Here is a 27787-nt window from a genome sequence, read left to right on the forward strand (position 1 = left end):
AATTATATATAAAAGGTTTCTTTGAGAAAAATGACCTTTATAACGACGCATTATTATTGATCCTTATAATATTGTAGGTTTTTTTTAAATTCAATGACAATAATAAGCTTTTTGTATAATACAACTAATCAATATATAGACACTAACTATGTATTCATTTGTATTCAATACAGATATATATATACAGGTAAATGTATATTTACTACTAAGTCTGTCCACGATTAAGTGAAACACATTAATAGCCATTAGGTATTTCTGCAGTGGCGTTTAACCACCCCCTCCCCACAATTTGACATTTTTCCCCTAATAAATGTATTATTTATATTCCTTAAAGTCAAAAACTGTAAAGAACTTTGTTTAATTTATACTTAGCCCCCCCCAAAAAAAAAAAAAATTCCTACCTTTGGAGTTGTACAGTTTAAACGATGTTATTTTTTGTTTATTATGTATCAAGATACTATAGAATACATATTTATGTTATTGATTCTATACATTTTTTGCGAAGTCCCTCATGCCATGCTTCGCTCATACACCAAACTTGGTAGCTCAAAACGCCATCTCTAGCGCTAAGTTTTCAATCGTAAACTTATTCAAGAAGTTTCAACTAGACGAAACAACACATTTTATATGCTTGAACAGATTATTATTACACTACATCCATTCATAAATGATATTGCGCCTAAGTGGCTAAATCATAATATGTCAGCTCCTACAATGGTCTCTGCAGAGGATATTAACAAAATAATAGAAATCGTAGATGTTTTAAGGCCATTGGAAACGGCCACAAAGGAATTAAGAGGTGAATAATATGTTTCAAGTATAGTGTGGTCTTATACCAATTGTGCACATACAATATTTTATATGTACATATTTCTTTAACAAAGAAACCGTTTAACAAATAAAAATTAAATATGTTATTGTTTTTACAATCAGTGGATGACATGACATTTTTTGGGAATTGTTTTTTTTTTTTTTTTTGAAACTAGGCAGTAAGCACTAAGTTCCTGTGCTTCTAAATTTTCAAATAATTATACCAATTGTTTTTATTATATTCCAAGTTAAAAAACACATGTATCTTATGACATATTAATTATGAAGGTAATTCCAGTATAAAAATGTTTTTATTGTTTCTACAATTGTATAGCAATTTATTATAGTTGATATGTTATTACTTATTATATAATATGTAGTTAGTAAAAAAATAAATTTGAAAAAGTATATACAATATTATGTTAAATCTTAAATTCATTATTTAATCAAGATAGTATAGTTCACATAATAAAGTGTACATCAGTCATCAGCAGCACTTTTTTTTATGTTATGCATCGATGTATCTTACCCAATTCATCGAAGTAATTGGTATTTTTAAAATCGATGTTCAAATATTTTTATCCATACCTAGTCTGTATACATATTATAGAAAATTAGATGTATACGACTATAATATAATTGGCGCTTTTTCAAAATAATCTGGAAAAACATAAACAAAAAGGTATCTAGGTAATTGGGTACCTCTCAAGTGCTGCATTGAAGGTGCGTCGAGTAGGTCATTTTAGTGGATGTGTTAAATTTGAATCCAATAACATAAAAATATCATTGTATACGAAAAATGATTTTGAGCGGAGACGGTCTGTCAGCCTATGTCAAGCAGCGGCATTCAACCAGAGACGACGTGGCGGTCGCGCCGACGGTGCAGGAAGCCGCGGAAGAGGAGCGAAGTGACGAGGCGAAGGGCGTCACACCGGCCAGGGGACTAGAGGTCAGAAATAGTTTTGGATCGGTTGGCGAGAGTTGTCTCCGCTGCGTGTGTTTCTGTTGTGACCCCCGGGTCCGCAGGTTAGGTTAGGTCTGCAATCCAGTGTGCAACCGGTCAAGTCTCCAATACTATTCCTGACCTCTGGTACCCTGGCCTGTGTGACGCCCCTCGCCTCGTCACTTCGCTCATCTTCCGCGACTTCCTGCACCGTCGGCGCGACCGCCATGTCATCTCGGTTCGTTTCAACCCCGGTCCAGCTTTGCAGGAATTATCGTCCGGTTGAATGACGTCGTACGCGTAGTCGTCGCCCGCAAACCATGTCACACAAAAGTGCCTTTAGATGCCCGATAATCAGTTCCTCGTCAATGTCATCGAATCTGCTCAGTTTTTCTTCCATCAGTTTGTAATCGATGTTGCTAATGATTTTGTCCAAGACGTGCTTGATGGTTGTTTCGATTGTCATTTTGTTATTATGCGATTCAGCCACTTTTACAAGTTTGTTGTGCGTGTATAGGTGCTAGGCAGTTAGAAAAATTGCAAATGAGCCGATTCCGAATTTCTACATGGGCCGTCGCCGATGATTTAAAACAAACATCGTTTATTAATAGCCAGCGAGTACGCCATCGCATTATTAATTAACCATCATCAGCTGGATTTCGGTCCCGTTTATTTTTCCAAACACCATTATTATTATTATTGATATACCAACTCTTACCGTATACTTACGTAGAGGTATACCTACTACAATTGTAATATTTTTGCGAGGATTTATATACCGATCTGCATTATATTATAGTATCGTATAATATACTCGTTTTATACTTTTATTATAGGTGAAGTTTTTAGATTCCGAACGGAACGACCAATGCGCGTATTGCGATTTTACAATTATTGTTTTTTGTGTATGTGTTGTGGAACGGTATACGTTTTATTGTAGAAAAAATGCTTTGATCTTCAACGTCGGGGATGATTTATCATTTATGATCAAGTTGAATCTAATTGGTATACTTTTAAAGGGTGAAATCGCAGAAAATTAAAAGTTATTTTCTTAATTATTAGAAAAAACGAAAAAAAATTTTTTAGATTCTAAGCGGAGCGATGAATGTATTAATTTTATACAATGACTAGCTCTCCGAGCGTCGCTGGGGGAGACCCCCAAACCCCCCGAGTTGGCGAAGAGTTTTAACCAATGTCGGAAGTATGCCGCATATGGGACTCTTGCCCATAATTATTATAAATAAATAAATATACATCTCCTATTTTTTCATTTAGTGAATATTAATAAAAAGTTTTGATTATAGTTTAATCATTTTTTTTTACTTCAAGTATAAATTGTATTCAACCAAATTTATTTAATTCTATTTAACAAAATTCTCTTTAATACAAATTATTTTTGTTGCCCATGAGACTTCGTATATGGAAGTTTCACTGCATTAACAATGTATTATTAAATAAGTAATTATCTGTCTTAGCACAGTCTATACTCCTGTCACTGTAGGAATAATAGGTATGCACTTATTATATCTACCCTTGTCACCTAAATACCTGTAGAACATTCAAGTATAAACTTTCAAAATTTACTTATTAAAATTATATATTCCACCCGACGCGAGTATGGAATAAAATACATATACAAAAAATTATATATTATAAACATTTTAATAGTAATACAATAGTAGTAAATGACACAATTCGTTCAGCGAGTTCACAATATTTTAACAGTAGTTAAAAGACGCTGTACATTTTAAAATTCCATTTTAATATCTGAAACCAAAAATTAGATATTATTTAATGCTTGTCAAACAAACAATGCATGTATTTTATTATTTTAAATTATGAGTGGAGCAATGAATGTATTTATTATTTAATATTGATTTTACAATGTTATTTTTTTATTTTTGACAACACCTTTAGGAACAGTAAAAATTCTTTTGGTAATTAATTGAATTTAGTTTGGCTCTAATTTTAACTTACCACTTTGTTTTATTCTACTTCCTTTCCAAGTATTTTCTAAACTTCTTAAAAATTCTTCAAAGATATTGACGCTTTTTAATAATGATGTTTTTTTATAATCCTTTAAGCGATTACTACTCAGGTTTGCATCATTGATAATTTCTTTTTGTTTTTTGTCATACTCATTGATTTCATCAATTAAAACACTATAACAAATAAATAAATAAAAGATGGAAATAAAAAAAAAAATTATATTATTGTTTACTTGATTGTGGGTACAGTGTTTGGGTTAAATTTTTCTATAACTTTTGGGTTAATTGGTATACAAATTTTTCCAGTTTTTGGATGAACACAGAAAGGAGACTTCAACAAGTGATTTAACCCTTTTGTTACATTCACATCAAGTCTTGGATATGCCAGGTACAACAAAATATCTTCCACACAATGTTTTGTTTTAAAGTTTAATTGTCCCTGTTAGAATATAAGTAATTATATGAGAGTTTAGGTAAGAATACACATTGTACAACATTTATGATTTGTAAATTTTACCCTTTTATGGTTATTATTAACAATAACAGTTAGTGCTTCCCATCGTTGTATACTACTTTGATACTTTGAAAATTGTAAATTAATTTGTTCCTTAAGTTTTTCATCAGCTATAAATGACAAAATTTTATTACACTGTTCAGTCGTTCCTAAGAAATCTTGTTCAGCAAGAAGTGAATTGAACTCTTCTTTAATAATGGCAATACTGCGCCTGTTGTTTGTTAAAAGAATATATTTTAAATTAAATTGAAAATATTATTATTTTATTTTTTGCAACTGACTTCACAGATGGATGATTTACATTGTATCTTTTTGAATCTCCAGCAGATAATACAGCTAAATAATCAATAAACGATCCACGTTCAGAAGGTAAGAGTTTTCTTGCAGATTCATCACATATCCAACAATGGATACCTCGGCGACCTGAGAATACCCACAACAAATGCTTCCATCCAAAATCATCCCGAATTGCTCGTTCCAATATTTTTACAGCAATAACCATAAATCTAAAACCAGAATATAAAATTAAATGTTTCCTACATATTTGAAATAAAATTATTTTTACACACCTCCAACATTTTTGACAGACGTCAGCACCTGAACAGCAAGTACGGATCTGATCATAGTCAGTCATATCAATATCAATCACTAATTCTTTTTCAAGAGCATGAAACTGAGGATAATTTCGGCAGACTTTGGGACTAAAAAATAAATAAATATATATAGGTAGGTACATAAGTATGCATTATAATAAAATATTTTATAATTATAAAATTATATAAACCTCATATTGAACACAGCTCCAATATCTATTTTAAAAGGACATCTATTTTGAACTTCGGTTTCAAATTCTTGCAATGTGTTGAACGATTGATATCTAATATAAATATCTTCATGTAAAGTGAACGAAAATTCTCTGTTTAAAAAGTTTTCTGGTTTCACTAAAAATACAAATTACAAGTAAATTTAAAGTGAATAAAAGTTTTTTTAAAAAACTATACCCTATTTCAAAAGAGAAGACATCAGGCGGCTACGGGCAAGACAGGTTTTGCAACGTAAATCTGGTGTCTTCTCTTTTGGAACAGGGTATTTCTGTAAACATCTATGATCTATCATAGCCAGTGGCGACCTGTTATTAGGGAACATATTGTAACATGTAATGTATATTATGTTGGAACCAACGTCTAATTACCGACTTTTTGAATGGACAATGTTTTTTTGTATGATTTAAAAAAAAACTTACCGTTCCCGTAGGACAACCACTTGTGAAACTGCGAGTACGGGAACAATTTTTTGTAGTAGACATTAAGGTAGTCCGGAAACTGATTGTCGGACATGATTATTGTCGTTTTATGATTTATATTTTATATTACTAGATAGTCATTAGTCATTGAAACCAATAGACAATAATAATATATTAGATTTCAAAATTTTGTTGTTTTTGTGCGTTGCGCTTCGTACACTCGTAATTCGTATTTTTATTTCTGTTTAACTATTTAGTATTTAAGTCCTGAGTCTGTGGTCGTACCAAAAGATATGATAAGGAAATAAAGAAAACGCGGGAAAACGCGGTGTCGAGTGTTTTGTTTTTTCGTAACGTCTTTGCGCGGTCAACATCCATTTCTATAACGTCCCGCGGCCAAGGTCTCTGGGTCGACCCACTGGTGACGTCATCGGATTTTTATTTACGTGTTCCCAGAGTGTGTGTCACCCACTCAGTGCCGCTGTGTTGTTGTTAACTTGTTCGGTCTCGAAGCGATTCGAGCTTAGTCTTCGATATTTTTTATACGGTGCACACGGCGACCGTACAACTGTAAAGTTACGACTGAACATAACAGGGAACCTATCAAACCGCATTAGCGACCGGAAGATTGACGAATTTTAACGCGATACGAGTGATCGTATTCACTTCCGCCAACGGAAATAGATCGTGAGATCTCTCGTTCATCTCGATCGTAGTTCTCGCATCCGACCGGTGACCGGACCGGACGTATCTGCCTATAAATAAACACGCAAGCAGAGCCGAACATGCCCGCCACGACGTTCCGCACGTTCGCCCGTTCGTTCGGGTCGAAAATGTAAGTTCGCGGACGCACAAATTGAATAATATTATTCCGACGCGCATACCGATTTTTATTATTATTATTATTATTCATATTGTTGTTGTTGTTGAAATATTGCCCCTTATGGTATTGTTGTTGTTGTTGTTTAAACAATAAAATTATTAAATATTATGCCTCGGCGGAGAGTGGGAATTCTCGTTTATATCGATTATCGACGAACGCCGTTGTGCGGTCCGTGTCGTTAATAATTAATACGCCATTTTTTTTGTAATTGTACTTAATAAGAGAAGAGGTGTTATAATATTTTGTCTCGAAACTTTTCTCGGTCGTTCAGTTCAGACATTTCAGTCGTGACGTTATCCTTGAAAGTTGGAAACGACAAAAAAAAAAAATAGTACTCATTGCAATTTATTGCGAATAACCGCGTAATACCATTTAATAGTAAAATTCCAATGACATACTAATTATCTAGTATGCTAATTACAACTTGTATGTTGGTATTAAATAAATAAATTATTCGGTTCTCTAGATATCAATCGCCTGCTTGTACATAAATGGTTTTTTTTTTAATAGATTGTCATATGTTTTGTAAAACGTCTTGAATGAATATCTAATGTCTACTTATTGTGTTTGTTTTTTGTCAACCTTTATGCTTGGTAATTCATTCACTGATATTTTATGTTGTGTTTTTTCTAACACATTTAGAGTACCTTACGTCCTCGCCTATTAACTTTTCATCTTAAAAAGTTATGAATCATTCCACTGTTGAGCGGCTTAAGTCTTATTTTTGAATTTCTATTCTTTTGAAATATTTATTTCTACCACTTGAGAATGATATATTTAAATTTATTGTACTCAAAATTTCATAAAAAAAAATTAGTTAATTCATTAATGTTTCATTGAAATTAATGGACCAATCATTGGCCACTATATTATATTTAAGGTACCATAAGATAACAATTGGTCCATTTAATGTTAAGTGAATGTTTATGCAACTCGTTATTATTATTTTATCAGCAAATTGTATTTTTTTTAATCATCACATTGAGCTAAATAAGTCATTAACATTCAACATTAGGTATTATACATCGAGTCCATTTGTACTTCTTTCAATATTGTTGTATAAGAACCAATAAAAGATAAATATATAAAGATAATAAAGCATATTAATAGGTGAAGGTAATAATGATAATTATTATTTTATCACCAATAATAAATATTTCTTATAACTAGCAATTTTATATTAACTATGACGTAAAGTCAGATAACATTAAGAGTATCATATGAATCATGTTTAATATATTTCAATAGGAGATTTCTGAGTGGTTGTCTTAAACTTTAAATAATTATTATAACTGTTACCCTTGGCTCATGGGCGGATTTTTGCCTTTAGAGAAATTTTTAAAAAGCCCCTTACATGAAAAAAAGCCATCAAGGAGTCATTGCGTCAAACCATAATAAGGCTAAAAGCCGTAACACAGATCGGACAAGTTTTGGTCGGGACTCTGTAATGTTCTCTTGTGGGCCAGAGTATAATGAGTTAAGGAGTTTTCATTCTGATAAAGCCTTGCTTGAGCTATAAATAATATATAAAACAATAATACCTATTTTTATACTCTATTCCATCTAAGATTAAACCACTCCAAAAATATGTTTTTCCCGCACATCCCCACCACAATTTGGACTTCGGTGAGAGCAAGGGGGGGGGGGGGTTCAGGCATTGTTCGATGGCTTAGTCTGCGTGCGCAAAAGCGGTTCACTCTTAGATGGTATGGATTATAGGACTAATATTTCTAGAAAATAATAATTTAAATGGACAAATAAAACAATGAAGTAGGTACTTGTAATATTTCAAAATAATACATTCAAATACTCATTAGTCATTAACAACCATATGTTAACGACAATAGTTTTAGTATTAGAATTTTTATAATATGCCAACAAATGTATACTTTTTCTTTTTAATTGGGTAACAATGTTATGTGCACCCAATCAATTATTTAAACAATTAAAATAGAATAAACTGACTAATGATAGCCATGAATTTTACTCACTAGTATAATCTACATGAACTGACCATCTTGTGACGAAACACTTGAACTTACTTTCAAGAGGAAGGGTTTGGAAATCAATTGGTTGATTATCATAAAATTCTTAAAATACATAATTTAAATGCTTTTTAAATATTTAGGTACTGAAATATAGTTTACAGTGTTTACATACATTATTTAATAACACTACTTTATAAATGTTTTATAGATACCTAATTAAATTGTATTATTGTATTTAATAAATTTGAAGTTTAACATTAGGTAAAAAGATAAAGTCATAAAATACTTAGTTACTTGCTTAAAAAAAACATACTATTTTAATTGAGTTATTTTACCTATATTAAAATTATAAAAGATATAAACCTTTTTTTGTCTAGTGAACAACCTGTACGTACACATTTAGTCAATGTGTATGCCTGTTTGACAGTATCCATGATATCGGCTGCAGTTGGGGCTTATGTCCATGTTTTCACAAACTTTCTAAGTGCTGGATTATTGACAACTCTGGGTGCTACTGGATTACTATTAGCACTTATGTACACACAAGATAATGGAAAAAATCGCTCTCTCAGAATGAGTTATTTAGTTGGATTTACTTTCTTCACTGGTTAGTTTTCATAAATAACATTAGTAACCTAATATTAAAATTTATTTATTTGAAATATTGTGTGATGTGTGTGTTATAGGCCTTGGAATTGGTCCAGTCTTAGACTATGTTATACACGTGGACCCCAGTATCATACCAACAGCATTTTTGGCGTCTACATTGGTATTCACATCATTCAGTTTGTCTGCCATTTTTGCAGAACGTGGAAAATGGCTCTACCTAGGTGGTACTTTAATGTCGTTGCTGTCTGTCCTCATGTGTTTGTCTTTGGCCAATTTATTCCTTGGTTCAGAGCTTATATTCAAAGTATATTTATAATAGTAGTGTTTATTTATTTTTGTTGCTAAATTATTTATTGATGTATATTTCAGGGCTATCTTTACCTCGGTCTTGCGCTTATGAGTGGTTTTGTTTTGTACGACACTCAGTTAATTATGGAAAAAAGAAGAGCAGGAGACAAGGATTTCATTGCTCATTCTGTTGATCTCTTTGTGGACTTTATTGGCATCTTCAGAAGGCTGCTTATCATTTTAGCACAAAAGGTGAAAAATCAAACACAAATTAATAATACACAAAATCAATGAAAACTATAATATTACTGTTATAGGAACAAGGATCAAAGAAGCGCAAAGACTGAATGGAAACACATCCTCTTTTTTTAATAAAAATTGTAATTACCAACTAAATATCAACTGTGTACACAACCAACTATTTGAAATTAAATTTAAAAGTATAAATAATAATAGTGGGTTTTTGTTTTTAGTTTGGTAATATTTTTACATATATTATTACTATCTATAAGTCATATGATTTAAGTTTTAATTTAGACCGCCTAAAGGTAAACCTACCTAATGTCAAAATTGTTCTTTTGGTGTAGGCATTTAGATATGTTGAATTCGTTTAATAGAATTATATTTTTCATTTATCACAATGGTTTTCTTATAATAAAAGACTAATAAATTTGTTACTATAACTGATAATGACTTACGTTTTCATTATTTATATCAATCTCCTTTTCAAATATTACATCCTTGCAATTATTAATTTCTCCATAAGCCATAAAATTAATTTTTATATAGAACTAACTGATCCCGTGCACTTTGTTGCCCGTTAAATGTACCAACTCTATATGACTTAAACTTAGTTCAATTCGTTATTTAATATTCGGTGTATGGTGTTCAACATTTATCTTAACTTTTCTGTTGCCCGGAATAAAAATTCTAATTTGCAGCAGTACATTATCAGGTAGGCAATCTACCTGTGGTAGATCGCAGACTCCGTGCTATTTGTACGTAAGTGTATGATTTAACTCTATCAAAGTCATACCGAGTTTTATCATTTTTACTTAATTTCACCTACAGTGGATTAATATAATCAAGTTATACAAAATCCGATGAATAAAAAAAAAACAAATTTAACTCTGTAAATTAACCTATCTTCTTCCCAGAGGTCTAATCTACCCACAGACATTAATTTATATATATATATCTAACTATATAAATACACAGACTAAACTCTGGAACTACTTATCAGATCTTGTATTTATTAATATAATATGTATACTGACAAAAGATAATAGTACAAATATAGCAACCAATATGGCAATATATTATACACCGATGGATTTTCCTAAAATTTTCTTTCATAAAACCTCCGTGAAATACTCTTTCGTTAAAAAAAAAAATCAAGAAGATGTGATAAGTAGTTCCAGAGTTTAGCCTGTACAGAGATTTTCATTTCACATGTTTAATATAAGTTAGGTATATTTAAAAAGTAAAGCAAATATTTTTTTATTATTATTATTATAATAGCTTAAAAATCCATGACAACACTTTTAAACAAAATTTCCATCTGAAATCTCAAAATTCCCAATTAAGCACCTCCCGGGGTTGATTCTCTCCCTTTTAAAATTAACATATCTTTTAAGTTCGGCCAAATTACACACATTGTAAAAATTTCATCAAGATTGGTCCAGTACTTTCAGAGTATATTTCGGACAAAGACGTGACACGTGGTTTTTATATATAAGATTAACAGAATACAATTATAACATAGGTGCCACTATTAATACAAATGCAGGAACAATATAACAGTTAGTTTATCATATAATTTTTCAAATTCAATATTTTAAAAATTGGGTAACTGGTATATAGCAGGTATCAAGTGCACCTCATAGTATAGTATTTTACTGTAATGGATGTGTTAAATATGAATTCAATGATTCATCATTACATGAGAATAACGATTTTGAGTGGAGACGGTCTGTCAGTCTAAACTTCTAAGTTTATTTTATACTGCTGTTCAAAATCATTATTAATTGATAGGTTTGACTTGTTTTTCCAACAAAAAGTTGCATACGATACAATAGTACCAAGTGTTATAAAATTATAAGTCAATATTGATGATTCGTAGAAGAATATGATTAGGTTAAAATTGGTATAAATAGTTAAAAAATTAATCTAAATACTTTAAAAATGTCACAGTGTTTATAATCAGTTCAAAAAGTCAAAATATTTTATAAATTATATGTTGACCCAACTAGTATTAACTATAGTTTTTCCAGCGAGAGAACGCGGCGCCGCGCACCGACCAAATCTGGTTGCCCCACGCAACACTGCCATAGGGGAAACGGTTTTGATAGCAGTGAGACACGGGGGAGGGGATGTGCAAAATCGACGCGTTCTCTTGCTGGACAGAGTATAGACTCTCATTTCTATCAGAATAGACACTGAAGTTGGAAATAAAACTCATTTTTACTACAGTAGTACACAAGGTGATGAGTGATTACACACAAAAATAAAAAAAACATTGTAAAATCAATACAGCGATTCACTAAAAACCTAAAATTATTGACTACAAAATAAATTGCAATGTTTTGGGAATTTATGTATTTCTTAGAAATATGAACTCCAAGTGTTCATAAAATAATGTTGACTGTTAACTTCTGATATTTTCTGATCCATTGGTATATGAATATCTTAAGAGGAAGCTTAAATTTCTTCGCCATTTTACTTGTACAACTTAAAACGCAGAAACATAAAATAAACTAAAAATATGAAATATCTCTAAGTACCACAAAAAGGGTTAGTGGAATGGTCAAGTCTACAGTTGTTAATTTTTGATCTAGGGTCAACCAATTTCGATTTTGTCCAAAACTGGTTAATGTAAAAATTCCCATTTTTCTGATTATTTTTAAAAGTAATCAGGACATTTTTACTATGAGCCTCCTATAAGTACCAACTTGTAGTAAGTATCCAATTTGCTATCATTAACCATCCTGGGAGTTGAATATCGTTTTTTCTACAATAAGACATTAGTACGTGTAGACACAAAAAAAAAAGTAAAAATGCTCAGAATTTATAAAGATGGTGCAAAAAAAAAATTGAGTAAATCATTAGTTAAAATTGCCAGTTAAAGTATGCCAAAGAATACCTCTTTACCCCTACCAGCTTGTTTTGCTAAATATTCTTCAATTTTACCTTTGAAAATGAGCTGAGATGCTGACTGCTAGACAGTAGTACACCTGTTACCTTTGACTACTTAGCAGATTGATAAGATCTACGTGACTACATGAGACACCACTAATGTAAATGGCACTGTATTTTTATTAATGTATGAACAATATCCTTTTTAATTTCTAATTACACGTCAATAGTTAAATAGCTATTTTTTGAGAAGTGTCAGTAGTATCTTGATTTATTGTCACTCGAATACATAGTAACATTATTATAGTCAATTATAAAAATATTAGAAAATGGTTGAACAGTCAAGCAGACCAGTCATTATTGTGTGTAATAATTGACCTCTGGTTACGAATATTAACAAAAATAATAACCATCATCACAATTCAAGAGGCAGTATGCCATGTCAATTCTTGTTACCTGTCAGTATGACTATATTTTTGTAGATCTATCACTATCTCAAGCCAGGGGTCAAGGCGCACGTATACACCGCCAGGAAGAAGAAATAGATAGAGTTTGACTCATGTAAACTCTATCAGTAAACAAAATTAAGTAATAGTATATAATTGACACCTACCTTTATCATAAAAAAATTATATTTTTTTTTTAAATAACCGTCTAATAAATAATTGTTAGGTATGCGTACACACCCAAAAATTTATAAAACTTAGAAATAAAAATCATAATAATTAATTGTAATAATCATAAAATATGTAGGTATGTTATTTATGTCATAGAATGTTAATGTGTTATAATATTTTGAACTGTGAACTAAAATTATGTAATAGAATTTGTAGATATTCTAACTTCTAAGTCTAATATAAATCCATAATTGTAACTATTTAAAGCGTTCGCATCATTTTACATTTTTTAGTATATTATGGTTGATATATTTTTAAGTTTTACAAAAGCAAGGCATTAACACTGTCAGTTTACCTACACTAATTACAGGTAAGAAAATAAAACTGGCGGAATTTACATTAGACCTTTTCATCTAACCGATAATCTAGTGTAGTTTACAATTTCGAGCCTATAACATTTATATTTCTAGTTTTATTAATTATTAGTCATCTGTTTCCAAAAGACTAATTTCTCTTTGATCTGTAATGTCTGAATTTAAATTTTTAAGACCCACTGTATATATGGTTAATAATGGCATATTTTAAAAACATTGAAACTTGAGAAGAAAAAAAATTTTGTTTCATAAGACATCATATTTAACGAACTGTAGATAACCTATTAAAATTTAAATACAACTAGTTGATATTGAATCTAATGTAGGGTTGCCATATATAAAAGTTTTGAATACAGCATTCCGTTGTCCTAATAGTATTTTAGGACAGCGGATTGTCCCGGAATCAAAACTTCTATAAATCGAATTAAATTACTTGAGTAACACTTCTAGACCAGTTAACTAGAAAACAATATTGTCTAAACTAATAACAAATTAATAATCAAGTTTTTATTTGTTTGTCTTCTGAAATCTATTTTTAAATTATTTTTATGGGTTGATTATTGATTGATAAACTCATTGTTTTGGTGATCCCAATGACAACATATCTTTATTATCGGTAACTGATAATTATGTTAGTTACCACGGACTAAGATAAAATGGAGTGACTGTAAACGAACAGGCTGGTGGGTAATGGTGAGCTGGGTCGCTTAGGGTATAGAGTAGGCATGTGCGGGGGGAAATGGGGCAAGTGCGCATCCAGCGCTACCTATATAAACTAGATTGACTTGCCCCACTTCCCCCCTCGCAATCCTACTCTTAACCTTAAGCTGATGATTAGGGTTTTTTTTTTCCAGTCCATTCTATCTAAGTCTGTGTGAACTGTCAGTTACTCATTCCAATTTGTAACATTGATTAAGTTTTTGCTTTACAAATGTATGTCGTGAAGTGCTAACCAACCAATGGGTGGTATTCTATTAACAAAAAAATTAGTGTTGAAACTGGTTGTAGATCATGGAGAGGAGTGATACAATTTTTTTCATAAAAATGTATACAATAAACAACTGTATGGTTTAAGTAAAATAATATATGACAACACAATCTAATATAAATAACGTTTTTGAGTACCTATCTCGCCCATTCCTGACATCTGTGACAAGTAACATGACAGTTACTTTATCACAGCAATAAATAGTGGAAATTAATTTAACAACAAAATGAAATAATTAATTATTGACGTTATTATTTAAAAGTTACAAAAAACAATATCGGTATCTATATAATAATACTCAATACAAGTAATTTTATTATGAATAATGAGGTTGAGAAGTCACAAACAATACTCTAAACAATGAAAAAAATTATGATTTCATTCAAATTAGAATAAAAAACAATACATGGTTACAGAAATCTTGTTGTTCATCACATTTATATGATTACCTTATTATTTATTTACATAAAAGAAAAACTAATAATAATCATGAACTTCTAGACTTCTGCAATTTACTACCTAGTAAAGTTTTATCTAGCTACAATTACACAAAGCATAAATCGTCAATAAAAGAATGTATAAAAAAAATTAGACTGCTAAAAATATTTAGTTTTTGTTTTTGTTATTATTAATAATTAATATGGACGGTTTCTGTCTCCTCTTCTATCACTAAAAAAAAAAATAAAATTCAAATTAATTAATTTGCAAATTCAAAATAAATTAATATAAACTTACTCTCTCATTGGTCCACCACCTCGTCCACCACCGCCACCTCCGCGGCCGCCAGGTCCTCCTCTGCCACCTCCTCCAAAACCACCTCTACCTCCTCCGCCTCCACCACCGCCAAGACCACCACGACTACCGCCCATACTAGGACCGCCACGACCACCTCCCATTCCACCACCACGTCCGCCGCGCATGGGTGGTCCACCACGCCCACCACCCATACCACCTCCTCGTCTGCCACCACTATCACCAAATCCTTCGGGCCTTGGCTCGTTGCATCTGTTACAGTTCTGACGCCAAGAGAAGTTAGTGTTGGCACAAGTGGGATTTGAACATTTCCAGTCACCGTCACGGCCACCTGAATCATTTCCACCACCTCCGCGGCCACCGCCTCTGCCACCTCCACTGCTCATACGGTCATCTCTTCTACGGTCTGGGGGTGGTCCACGATCATCTCTACCACCACCACGACCTCTGCTACCGCCGCCTCTTCCACCTTTAAAGAAATACATTTAATAGACATAATATTTTTTAATTTATAAGTAAAATAATTAAAAATTTTTAAAAGGTAAAATAATTACCTCTGGGGCCACCATAGAATCCTCCGCCTCCTTCTGATGGATCGTCTGATACAGGATCATCCATTTGATAACCACCACCATATCCTCCACGTCCTCCACCACCTCTACCACTACTACCACGAGTACTTCCACCAGTTGTACCACCGCCACGTCCTCCTTGCCAATTATCTCTCTTTGTGGCTAATTGGACATTTATTGTAGATCCATTGAATGATTTACCTAAATAACCAAATTAATTGGTTTCGTGTTTCTATTAAGTAAATACTAATCAATAGAAGTTTAAAACAAACCATTAAACCAGGATATAGCACTATTTGCAGAATGAGCATCATCATATGTAACAGTTGCTTCCCCTTTAGGTCTTCCACTCGCTTTGTCATTGTACATCCAAATTTTAGGCTTTCCGGTTTTTTTATCAGTCTAAAATACAATATGATTAAGATTAAAACAAAATTTAGGAACTATGTACCTAATACAGGTTAGATAATGTATTACCTTGATAATGCCAATTGAACCAAAGTGTTGTTCAATATCAGCTTCAGAAGTGGTTGTAGACATGCCAGAAACAAATATTGTGTCCTCTTGGACGATGAAGTCACCACTACGATCATTAGGTGGTCCTCCGCTACCTAGACAAAAAACAAGAATTAACAAGTGCTATTGACATAACAAACATCAATGATAAAATAGAAAAACCAAGACAATCAGATACTTCTGTAAACCACGAAAATATGAATTTTATATTATTGTACAATACACTATTGTATTAATTAAACAAAAAGTCAACTTTATTAAAAATTTATCTTCAAAAATGTATGAAAACAAAATAACTTCCCATTATTGTCGAGTTGCAAATAATTTAAATAATATTAAGCAATTGTAACAACACTTTTATGGAGACTCAGATAATAGAAAATACTTTTATTATATAAACTGAAATGAAAAAACCATGGGACACACACCCCATTATATATTATATAAATATAGTATATAATATGTATTCCTAATATAAATATTAGGAATACAATTTTTTTAACTACAAATCAATGAAACGGCATCAGACAGTTTGAGTGGCGTGCATTATTGAGGCGCAGTTAACACATTTAACCAATACACACTCTTCTACAAAGGACAATTTGTCCTTTATATTAGCACTGTTTAGTGGTAACCTATGTATAAAAACCATTTAGTATGCAAAAAACCTTTCAACATCAACCTAAATGGCAGATGAATCATATCCAAGAAACAAATAGCATTATTATTATAATAACATGATGTATTTCATTATAGACATAATAGATTCATAACTAACCAACCAACCTAACACCAATAATCTTGCTATATAAAAAAAAAACTTTTTAACATCAATTTTCTAGATGTACCTATAAGCACATTAATTCGATACACTGTATTTTCATCAATCACAATAGTTATAATTGTATTTATATAAAACTTAATAATTCATTTATATTTCAAATAAGCTTTATAAAAGGTTAATTTTAAAATAAGTTAATATGGTTTTCAGCTATGTATTTATTTTAAAAACTGTCAAATGTATAGCAGTAATAATAGTCATGAGATTAGTAACTGTTAAGAATGTAAATTGATTTTAATTTATATATTTTTATTACCTATATATATATAATATATTAAAATCAATCACTAATTTACCCTTTCATTGCTCCGGACATACTAATATGTCCAAAACATTTACACCATTCACTGTACCAGACATACTATTATTTTCCTATAGTTTATAATATTAAATACATACATAAAATTATTGTTTCATGTTTTAATAAACAGCATTTTTGTATGTACCTAATTTACCACATATGTATGCGTAATATTCATTTGAATAATACAGACTTTACCATATCTCGACAAAAACTACCACAACCAACAATGGTTGGAAACAAAGTGACATATTTATCATGTCAAAATTTTAATTATATATTAAATAAATAGTGAAACTGCTAACCACCTTGCACGCCACTTGATTTAAAAAAGTGAATAAAATATCATAAATACCGTTCTATAGTATATAAATGATGAAGAATTGCTAAATACAGGTTGGAAGTATTACCTTGACAAGATACCTAACTTATCTTGTTATCAGCTTTTGGGTATATATACTTATATAGTTAACAGACTTATTTGAGCGCCTATGAACCATTTACTTAAAATGTATAAAAAGCACCACTTGAATACGGTGCTATTTACCTTTGTTAAAACCACCCCTGCCGCCGGAACTAGAACAAAATCAACAAAACAAACACGATAACATTTATTGGTTGACAATTAAATTAATAATTTAAGAAAATAAAATACAGAGAATTATAATTATTTATTATGAGCATTAAATTAAACTATGATATAAAAACATAAAGTGTAAAATATTGAAGTATAAAACATTAAATAATTACATGTATATGAAAAGTAAGTACTAAGTAATAATACCTCTTATTTTAAGATAATATATGTATATTTAAAAAAAAAATAATAAAAATGGTAATTATATAATTTAGGGCATTGAGGTTTCATTTGCATGTTTTTTTTTTTTGTAATTTAGTCCGTGTTTTTGGGTATTTAACTATTATTAATGTATTTTAAACAAATTGAAATAATAATTAATTCGTGAATTTTTTTTTTAATGCAATTTTAGGCTTTTTGAATTTTGTTTATTTTTATATTTTGTATTTCATAAATTTGTAGAGCAATTTAAATAAGAATTATGAAATAATTACAATAAAGAAAACCCAATTATATAACTTTTATAAGTCCATATAATATGTAATTTTAGCATAATAAGTATTTGAAAACTAAATTGTCTGTGTGCTAAAAATATAGTGTAATATAATAGTATAATACAGTATAGTACCGGCCAAAAATAAACTCAGATGATAGAAAATACAAATTACAATGTTCATCATAATTTTTAATTTAAATTTAAATGTGATATTAACATGATATTTGTTATTAAAAATATCAAATTATTTCTAGTTTGAGAAATTTTTATTTTATTTAAGTTCTACATGTTTAATTAAATATAATTAGCAACTAAACATATAAACGCATGAACTACAATAATAAAATATTTTATTTTTATTTTGTGTGTTGTGCACGGTAAAAACATTTTTTAATGTAATTCAAAATTTTAGAATAATAACTTTCAAGTCTTCATTGAACCAATAACATATTTAACTTAACTTAAAAATCCATATATTCTAATATATTGTATATACTAATACCTAGTATTATAAATATTCTAATTATTGATCTATCTATGTTCTATAGACAGTAATTACTTTCATAGTCACAGAAAACTTACATATTTAGGCAACAATTTGGTATTATACTAGATGCAAAAGGTTATTATTGTGTAACAAAATAACTAATTCTGTTCTTATTTGTTCACACCTACAAAATGACAACTCAATTATGTTTAAAAATAACTAAATAAGACAATTTTAAAATATAAAATCATTCAATATTCATAAAATTACGAATAAGTAATAATACCACCCAATAACTATAATATCCAACTGAAAATTAATAATTGTACCATAATTTTGATTATTCATTATAAACCATATTTTAACTTAATCTTTTGAGATTTATAAACGATGGGAATTAACAAAAAGATTAAACAAATATATTTTAGGGTCCCAGTGCTAGTTTTTCAATTTTCTACAATTCTATAAAATTTGAGAATTAAATTTTATATTTTAGGTGTCACCTCAATTATAAGACTTCTCCACTAATCTACTACCCGATACCTATTTAGAAGAGTTGAAAGGGTGTATTATATCGAAAAAAAATTACATTCCAGGAATAACTCTAAAGCTTTGTAGAATTGTCGGACTGTTTTTTTTGTCTGAAAGAAGAAGACTTCCTACAGCCCACATCGATCTCTGATTTTGTATTTTATTAAGTTAAAATATTGAAAAACAGAGATCGATGCAGGCTGTAGAATATTTCCCTCTAGCAATTAAAAAAAATGTTTGAAATTTAGTTGATTTTACAAGGCGGTATCGTTATTCCCGCAGAGTGTATTTTTGAGGACAAAATGGCATCGGCACCGGGCGCCTTAATATAAAAATTCAAAAACTTATTTATTTATTAAATAAAAATGTATGTCTGTCCAAAATGAATACAATATGGAATAGCATTATAAAATAATCATGAACCTCTAAATATAGTCAATCAAAAATCTGAGTGAATACTAAATAACAAATATATATCAACATAAATAAGTAAGGATCTCTAATAGATACTAAAATAAACATTGAAACTGCTAACCACATTCACTTAAAAATTATTTTGATGAAATAAAAGACCAACTACTGTAATAACCTAAACCAGAGATAACCAAATGCTGTGTGACACAAAATTCTGCATATGTGTACTTATTATCTTTTTATGCGTGTTAAGAGGGTGCCATACCTACATGTGTCGTCCTCCCTCTTACGAGTGTGTAGCATAGCAAATTTACGCTCAGAATATCACGTTTAGTTCCATTAGTTTAAAAATTAGATTGAATTGAAATATTATGAAACTTGATAGTACGTTCGTTTTTTACGATGTTCAATTTTTTTAACAAGATATGCATATATAATATAGTGTAATGTAAAAATGGTAATAACTCAATTATAAACTGAATAATCATAAAAAAACCTAACTGAGCTTAGCATGATCTGCTGAGATTACATCTGATATGTTACACACTTGAGACAACACATGCGGGCGTCAATATAATTTTTCATGATATAATTTTACATTAATTTGGAGATATTGGTTATTAGTTACAAGTTAATGTTACCTTTAGATAAATTGTTATACATAATTAGAGTACAGATTTTGAAGGTATTTGCCTTTTTTTTTTTCTATTACTCTAAAACGAAGCTATGTCAGCTACAAATTCGATTTATACTACTTAGAAAAAAATGCAAGACATTTTATTTTGCTATTTTTTTTTTTTGCGTTTTTGGGCATTTTTAAAAAATGTGTTTTAAATATATTTGAAATGTTACATTTTTATTTGAAAACTTGAAAAAAGTTTCAACTGTCCAATGCAACTCCGATGATATAGGTAAAAAAATCATTTTATAACTATTATTTAATTTATTTTTTATAAATTATCTTAAATAGAATAAATTTAATTTACAGATTAATAATTGTGGAAGGAAAACTTGAAAAAGCAGACTTGTAAATAAATTTATTATACATTTTTTTAAAAAAAAATAATTTAATTAACTAATGAATAATTTTAATACTTTTTTTATTGTAAAAACCCCATTTTTAATGCCTTTTATGGAAAATTTAAAAAGCTTAATTGCTTTTTTTTAGTGCTTTTCTTAAGTTTTTTATTGCTTTAAAATCCGTACCCTATACATAACATATTAAAATTAAAAATTGTAATAAAATAAATAAACTAATACATTAAATGTGGTCTTAAAATTAAAATTGTTAAAATATAGGTACATTCCTTGTTATTTTCATTTGTTGACATTTTTCAAATAAACGTTTCCTTATAATTAATCATGATTAAAAAAGAATACAAATATATATATGTATATATATATTATGTCTACGCATGTGCCTTAAAATTCTATAACACCAAATGTTGTTAAGTAAAAGAGGTTGGGAATACTTGTCGTAAACCATAACTAAATAATATAATAATATGATATAATTTAGTGTTTGTTTATTCATGCAGTGAAACTTGGATATAATTTTCTATTAAGCAAAATGTTATTTAGAAATTATGACCTCACATTTGTATTATACAAATTTCTTAAGGTATATTACAAAATACGTTTTCTCTTCACCACTTTGTTATCTGAGAGGTTACTTTGAATAACAAATTACTATATTTAATAATATATGCATTTATTCTATTTCTTTACTAGAGTAAACCAAACCCAATTTACTTATACTTAACAAATTCAAATTAAGTCTTAAATATGTACTTTATTTAGATGTTATAGTGCTGTAATAGCTAGTACTACCAAAGTTTTAAACATGGCAATAAAAAGGTATTACATTACTATAAGAGGAGATAAGGTAACCTATATGTAAAAATTTTAGCAGATATAAATAGAACCAATACACATAGATATTATAATGATGAATATAATATCGTCAAATATATAACACATACAGTAGTAGCATAAATGCATATTACAACAAACTCTAAAATCAAAGATAAATTGAACATAACATAAAAATTATCACATGAGTCCTAAATAATATATTTATGAGACTATACTCTGTCCCATATAAGAATAACCTCGGATTTCTGCGCACAGAGGCAGCAGTGGGTATGGTGCTGAGCTCTGAATAGCGTCATTTTATTATTTTATACCTAACTTGCATTTTATTAAGACTAACAAGGTAAAGCAATTTTTTGGCCATGACTGATCATTGGAAACGAAAATTGATAAAAACCAATTTAATTGATTGGTATTGTCAGACAGAACCAGACTAAAATTGGTTGCCACCTGAGGTTACTCTTAATTAAAGAATAATATACATGTAATGAATATTAAGTTTTCAAGTATTTATAAGTATCAAATTGTGGCCTACTTATGAACTAACTAAAATTGGTTTAAAATATTAATATTCTGTAAAGGTTATTCAATACATAATACATATTATATCAATAAAAAAAACTAAAAATAACACTATATCATATGTTGTCCTAAATACACCATTCAACAGATGGAATTCTACATTTTACTATCTACTATTTTTTCAACGTTTGAGACATTTTAGACTTCACACATAAAAATATTAATCATATTTTTTTATATAAAACCTAAAAAAAACTACAGACGCATACACAATCATATTGTACAATTTATTGAGATTAATAATTAATTTTTTAAAATAGAAGAACTGCCCGTGTTGTTAATATAAATAAATATTGTATAAAACTATAAACACAATTAGGAATTTGATTACCTACATCTACAAGAGTAGTAACTATTATTAGTTTGTTATTTATATTATTTACTAAATTGAAATAAAATAAACTTAACACCATTTAAGTTTTTTAATATTCTCAAAATACATAACAGCCTACAAATGGTTAAAATAAATTGATAGGAAGTATTATTTTAGGAAACCATTAGAAAATTTTATAGGAACCAAACAATAAAATTAATAACCAGTACCTAAAATTTAGACCAAAAACATAATATAATACATTTTATTATTGTAATTAAATATATTGTAGAGGCGGCCAACTCTCAAAGAGTAGTTATTAGTTACACCAAGAGAAGAATACCATATTTTAGTGCTAATATTTATTTTTATAAAAAATATATGATGGGATAAATATTTTATTGTAGGGTTGAATAAAACTTTAAAAGGACGTCACACCTACATGTGTTGTTTCAGTCGTACACACATACGATATAGACAAAACGTGTTTACGGAGTCTGAGTATAAATAAATCATTTTAGGTCCTAGAGTAAAAATACCTATTATAAAATTGAATTGTGACTGAGGGCAAGTTGTTGCGTTTTGTCCATTGCTAACTTTCATTATATAGTTTAGAAATTTCACCATTTTTAAAATACCAAACTTCTCAAAATTTAAATTTTTTAAAAAAAAACTCAACATTTTGCCATTTTTAATTTTTATAATAGGTGTTTATTCACACCTATTATAAAACACCAAAATTGAGCGAGTTCTACTCAGACTGCGTGAACGAGTTTTGTCTATGTCAAGACGGAGACAACACATGACGTGGCATACTCTTAATCGACTTAAATAAACTATTTGAAAGTTTAAATTCAATTTCAAATCAACAAAAATGAAAACTGCAATTACCCAAGAGCATAATATTCAAGTTTAAGCTTTGGATATCAGACATTTTTTTTGAACATAATTATATTATAACCCATTAATAGTCTTTTAAGTTTATTAACTTAACTAATAACTAATTAGTATTTACTCTAAATAAAAATAATTTATTATAAGTGGGTCACCTTATTATCCAACAGAGCATAGTGTCCACAATTTGGATTAAATAATATCATGATTTGATTACAAATAAGACAAAACCAACCATGTATATTGAATATACACCACAATAAACTAATATAATTATCTGAATGAACGAACCTAGTCTAAGGTTTTTAAATATAAATTTAGAACACCTTATAGCTACGTTGTGTCCATCCATTAGTTACCAGTATATAACTGTACGATTGTTGATATTAAAATATTTATTTATTGTCCATAGCTAATGTACATAAATTATAGTTTATTGCGTTTAATTAAAATATGTTTAGAAACCGGGACTTTAGTAGACTCACAAAATGAGCTTCCCTAATTTGTTATTTTAATTTTAAAAATGTATGTTTAAAAAATGCATAAGTGAAACAATAGTTAAAAATATATTATTATTATTATTATTAAACAACAGCAATACATTTTAAGAGCTTATATAGCTTTACTAAGATACTTAAATATATTTTTTTTATACATAATACATTTATTGTTTAAGCGGACACTACACCTGCATGTGTTGTCTGTATTATACAAATGCACATACCGGATTATTCTAGGTTATTTATAGTTAATATTAGAACTTCGCAGATTTGTAGAGGAGAATAATAACTGAGCCCAAGCGTAGTTTTTTTTATACTTTCATTTTAAAACAAGTAATATGAATTTGGAAAAATTAAATACTTCAATTAAGTCATCCCATTTTTAAATTATACCATGAAAAAATAATTCCACACTCAGGCTGTTAATAATATCATCTAAAAATACAATGAAATGTAAATTTGGGCAAATATTAACTATAAATAAACTATATTGAGAATTTTGGACATAATATATTATTATTTACTGTAAATGTGTGTAAAGAGATAATTCACGAGGGTCTAGTGTCCTCTTAAGCCATTATTATTAAAGCGCAGATTTTTATGCACCAAAATGTATTAAAATCGTAAATATATGCAAAGCAAAAAATTTTAAATTGTGTAATATGGTGACAAAATGCACATTTTTTTTTTGATAATTATTATTAGTTTATAAATTGATGAGGTATTAAATTAATACTTCATTTATTTATCTTAATTTAGATTACTATTTATTGCTTAAAACACTTTATTTTTGAATTTAATACTTGCTGAAATATAATTTTATACATTTTTTGAAAAAAAACTTTAGCCTCAATATAAAAAAAAAAATTATCATACACTTTAAACTATTATGGTTTGTAAAGATTACTGACGAAAATCCAAAAATGAAAATAATATACAATTGCATAAAAATCTGCACTCTAGTTATTATTATATCCTATTCAATATTGGCAATATTAACTTACGAAACAGTATTAGAAAAATCAAAATATTTTATTATATTTTTGTAAATATTAAATTATACATATATTTGCCCATCACTAGTTGATATTTTTATAACAGTTAATAAAATATTCAACACCATTTTATAAAATAATTTTAAGTTAGAATTTTAAACCTAACTCCAGAAGATTAACATTGTAACAAAATAAACCCTAAATATAATTCATTAAGCACTGCAGGCATTGTATATTTTTATTTAATAAATGCTCAAAACAAGTTCAATAATACCTCAGATATTTTACCACAACTATTCAGTTATTAATGTATTCAATAAACTACTATGATAAAATAAAAAAAAAAGTTTCTAATACTTTTTAAAAGAAACTTGAGTATTATGTTAACTTTTATTATCCAACGGTATAAAAATGCCATATAACAATATAAATATGGTAAATATTAATTTAACAAAGCATAAATATGTAATGTACAATTACATAATTTGCTTTTCTAGAGTTTGTAGCTTCGTATATTATCATATTCCTATAACATACTCAATGCATATGACAATCTTATTGAATACATGCCTAATATTATATTTGTGATAAAACAACTGTACTCTATCTTATCTTAATAACTGTTTTTGTGGCATTCAAACACATCATTTTGACTTATAATTTACAAATGTACTTACTCGTATCCTCCACTGCTGCTGCTACGTTCTTGTCTACCACCTTAAAAAAATTAAAATATCTACATTAATAACTATAAAGAAGTGCTGATTGAATAAAATTAAAACAAGTGCTAAAAATGAATAACCAATACTTGTTTGAAATCAAACAATTACCTCCAAAACTGCTAGGTCCGCCATATCCACCACTTGATGGTGGACCACCATAACCATTCCCACCGCTTGATCCATTAAATGAACCTTGTTGACTTCCTTGCTGTCTAAAACTGGGTGGAGGTTGTTCATAAGCAGGGTATCCGCCTCCTATTTTGTCAAAAGTTAGGAAAAATTAATAGAATTAGTTAACTAAGTTTGAAAAATAATTGATAATGGTTATGTAAAACTGATGATAGTTTAAAACAAATTAGTTATATTCTCAAAATGATTGAAATACACAAAGTTATAACAATATATTTAGTTTTAAAAATCACTGAACATGTATTCTAATCTATTTACACAACTACATACATATGATTTAAAATTTAAAGGGTTATGGCGATTATAAAACACTACAACATATTTATTAAATAAGTAATGGACATTTGATTGTAAGTGTTATGTGGATTATTAATACTAGTTAATCACCTTGGCTTGCCGCTGTTGGCGGTGGTGGAGGTTGGTTCCATCCACCGCTACCTGGGTATCCACTTTGTGGTTGTTGAGTTTGTTGTGGCTGCGGTGCCCCAGGTTGTTGATAACCTGGTGGTCCCGGGGGAGGAACACCATATGCTGGATATCCACCGTATCCGCCAGCTACACCGCCACCACCTCCGCCACCTCCATACTGACCAGTTGAGTATTCTAAAATAAAAATAAAATGAGTTATTTTGTTAGCTCAAACACTGACTAGCATAAATTGTGAATCAAAGTTAAGTTGCACTTGGCCAGATTCATAATTGTATCAAATGCGCCATAAATTTGAATTGAATACACAGTCGCAACCTAAGAACGGTAACAATAATATGAGAATAGACAGCGCGTTTCTAGCGCGCGTACACATGAAAGCGACCAAACAATAAAAATCTCTAATGACCAACTATAATATTACGTTCTGTCGAATACATTTGCCCTACCGGATACCCATCAACCCAAGTCAAAGTTCTCCAGAGGCAAATCGCCTCCCCTTAAACTCTATGATCAACCTTTACACATTACATTTCGCATGTTGTAACGATAGTGGCGAGTCGCCGAGTCGCAATATCAAGGCGTTCTGTCGACATTTTGAACGCGGTGCGCGACATCCGCCATAGACACGCGGTGGCGCGAGCGCGGGCTCGGTGGACGGGACGCGGTCGTCCTCGTGTGCCGTGCGCGATTGCCAGAACAAGCCGGCCGGCCGGCCTGCCAGCGTTCGAACCGCGGAAGACGAACGACCGGCCGAAAAAACGGGTGACGGGCGCTATGGGCTACGCGCGGCCATACTTACGTGGATTTGCCATGTCTTCGTTGCCGATGCGCGAGATTTGTTTTTTTCGGACACTACAACAACTGTCTTCAATCACCCGTCGGGTGATCTATACGCGATCGAATGTGCAAGCAACACTGCACGCTGTCTTAATGGCAGACGTCAATGAGTCTCGAATAGTTAGGCAGTCCGCTTGGCCCACAAGTCACGACACAAAGCGACGGCGATAGAAGTAAATAATAATTTAGGCACTACGTTTCCCTCGCCGGCGGTCAGTATTCAGTAGTGTACATACTACGAAGAGATGAAGTATGAATTTAGAGTTGGTGTGGCGGGGAGTGGATAGGCACCGGACTCAAACATCATAGCACAAAATGGCGTTTGTTTATAGCGTCGTCGGCGCGGACTCGTGAGACGTCTCGCCCAGGCTGTGCGGGATTTTTCGCGTTACGCACCGCGGTCACACTGCGACAGATAAACGATTTTTTTTATATTAATTTGTATTTCTGTTACGGTCACGATTAACGATATAATTTGAAGTTTGAACTTTAAATACTTATAAAAAAAAAATCGTGTGTAATGTATATGGATCTTTAATGTTTATCAACTGTTATTATAAACACTTATAAGGAACCTAATGCATTA

At 30.0% G+C, this 27787-nt stretch overlaps 3 protein-coding genes across 4 annotated transcripts; 1 reads left to right on the top strand and 2 right to left on the bottom strand.

The window, feature by feature from the left end:
- Window positions 1-3396: 3396 nt before the first annotated feature.
- Window positions 3397-5974, bottom strand: LOC132941089 (DNA primase small subunit). The gene is made up of 8 exons (XM_061008966.1): window positions 5499-5974; window positions 5040-5196; window positions 4825-4956; window positions 4537-4761; window positions 4259-4466; window positions 3975-4180; window positions 3731-3915; window positions 3397-3520 (listed from the first exon to the last, which is right to left on the bottom strand). Exons 1-8 carry the CDS (start codon window positions 5590-5592, stop codon window positions 3501-3503), a joined length of 1227 nt encoding a protein of 408 aa, XP_060864949.1. The 5' UTR covers window positions 5593-5974; the 3' UTR covers window positions 3397-3500.
- Window positions 5975-5990: 16 nt separating this feature from the next.
- On the top strand, window positions 5991-9956 carry LOC132941090 (probable Bax inhibitor 1). The gene is made up of 5 exons (XM_061008967.1): window positions 5991-6333; window positions 8747-8976; window positions 9056-9282; window positions 9348-9518; window positions 9584-9956. Exons 1-5 carry the CDS (start codon window positions 6284-6286, stop codon window positions 9611-9613), a joined length of 708 nt encoding a protein of 235 aa, XP_060864950.1. The 5' UTR covers window positions 5991-6283; the 3' UTR covers window positions 9614-9956.
- A 4651-nt stretch (window positions 9957-14607) lies between these two features.
- LOC132940282 (RNA-binding protein cabeza) lies at window positions 14608-27507 on the bottom strand. 2 transcript variants are annotated; one of them, XM_061007781.1, is made up of 10 exons: window positions 27164-27507; window positions 26323-26538; window positions 25855-26001; window positions 25702-25741; window positions 17911-17939; window positions 16183-16316; window positions 15978-16107; window positions 15688-15906; window positions 15116-15602; window positions 14608-15049 (listed from the first exon to the last, which is right to left on the bottom strand). In XM_061007781.1, the coding sequence occupies exons 1-10, from the start codon at window positions 27174-27176 to the stop codon at window positions 15016-15018; spliced, it is 1449 nt and encodes a 482-aa protein (XP_060863764.1). In that variant the 5' UTR covers window positions 27177-27507; the 3' UTR covers window positions 14608-15015. The 2 variants fall into 2 exon arrangements, with proteins under 2 accessions (XP_060863764.1, XP_060863765.1); XM_061007782.1 differs by lacking the exon at window positions 17911-17939.
- Window positions 27508-27787: the final 280 nt, after the last annotated feature.

Source organism: Metopolophium dirhodum, chromosome 3 (assembly GCF_019925205.1).
Source record: "Metopolophium dirhodum isolate CAU chromosome 3, ASM1992520v1, whole genome shotgun sequence".
Lineage (NCBI taxonomy): Eukaryota > Metazoa > Arthropoda > Insecta > Hemiptera > Aphididae > Metopolophium > Metopolophium dirhodum.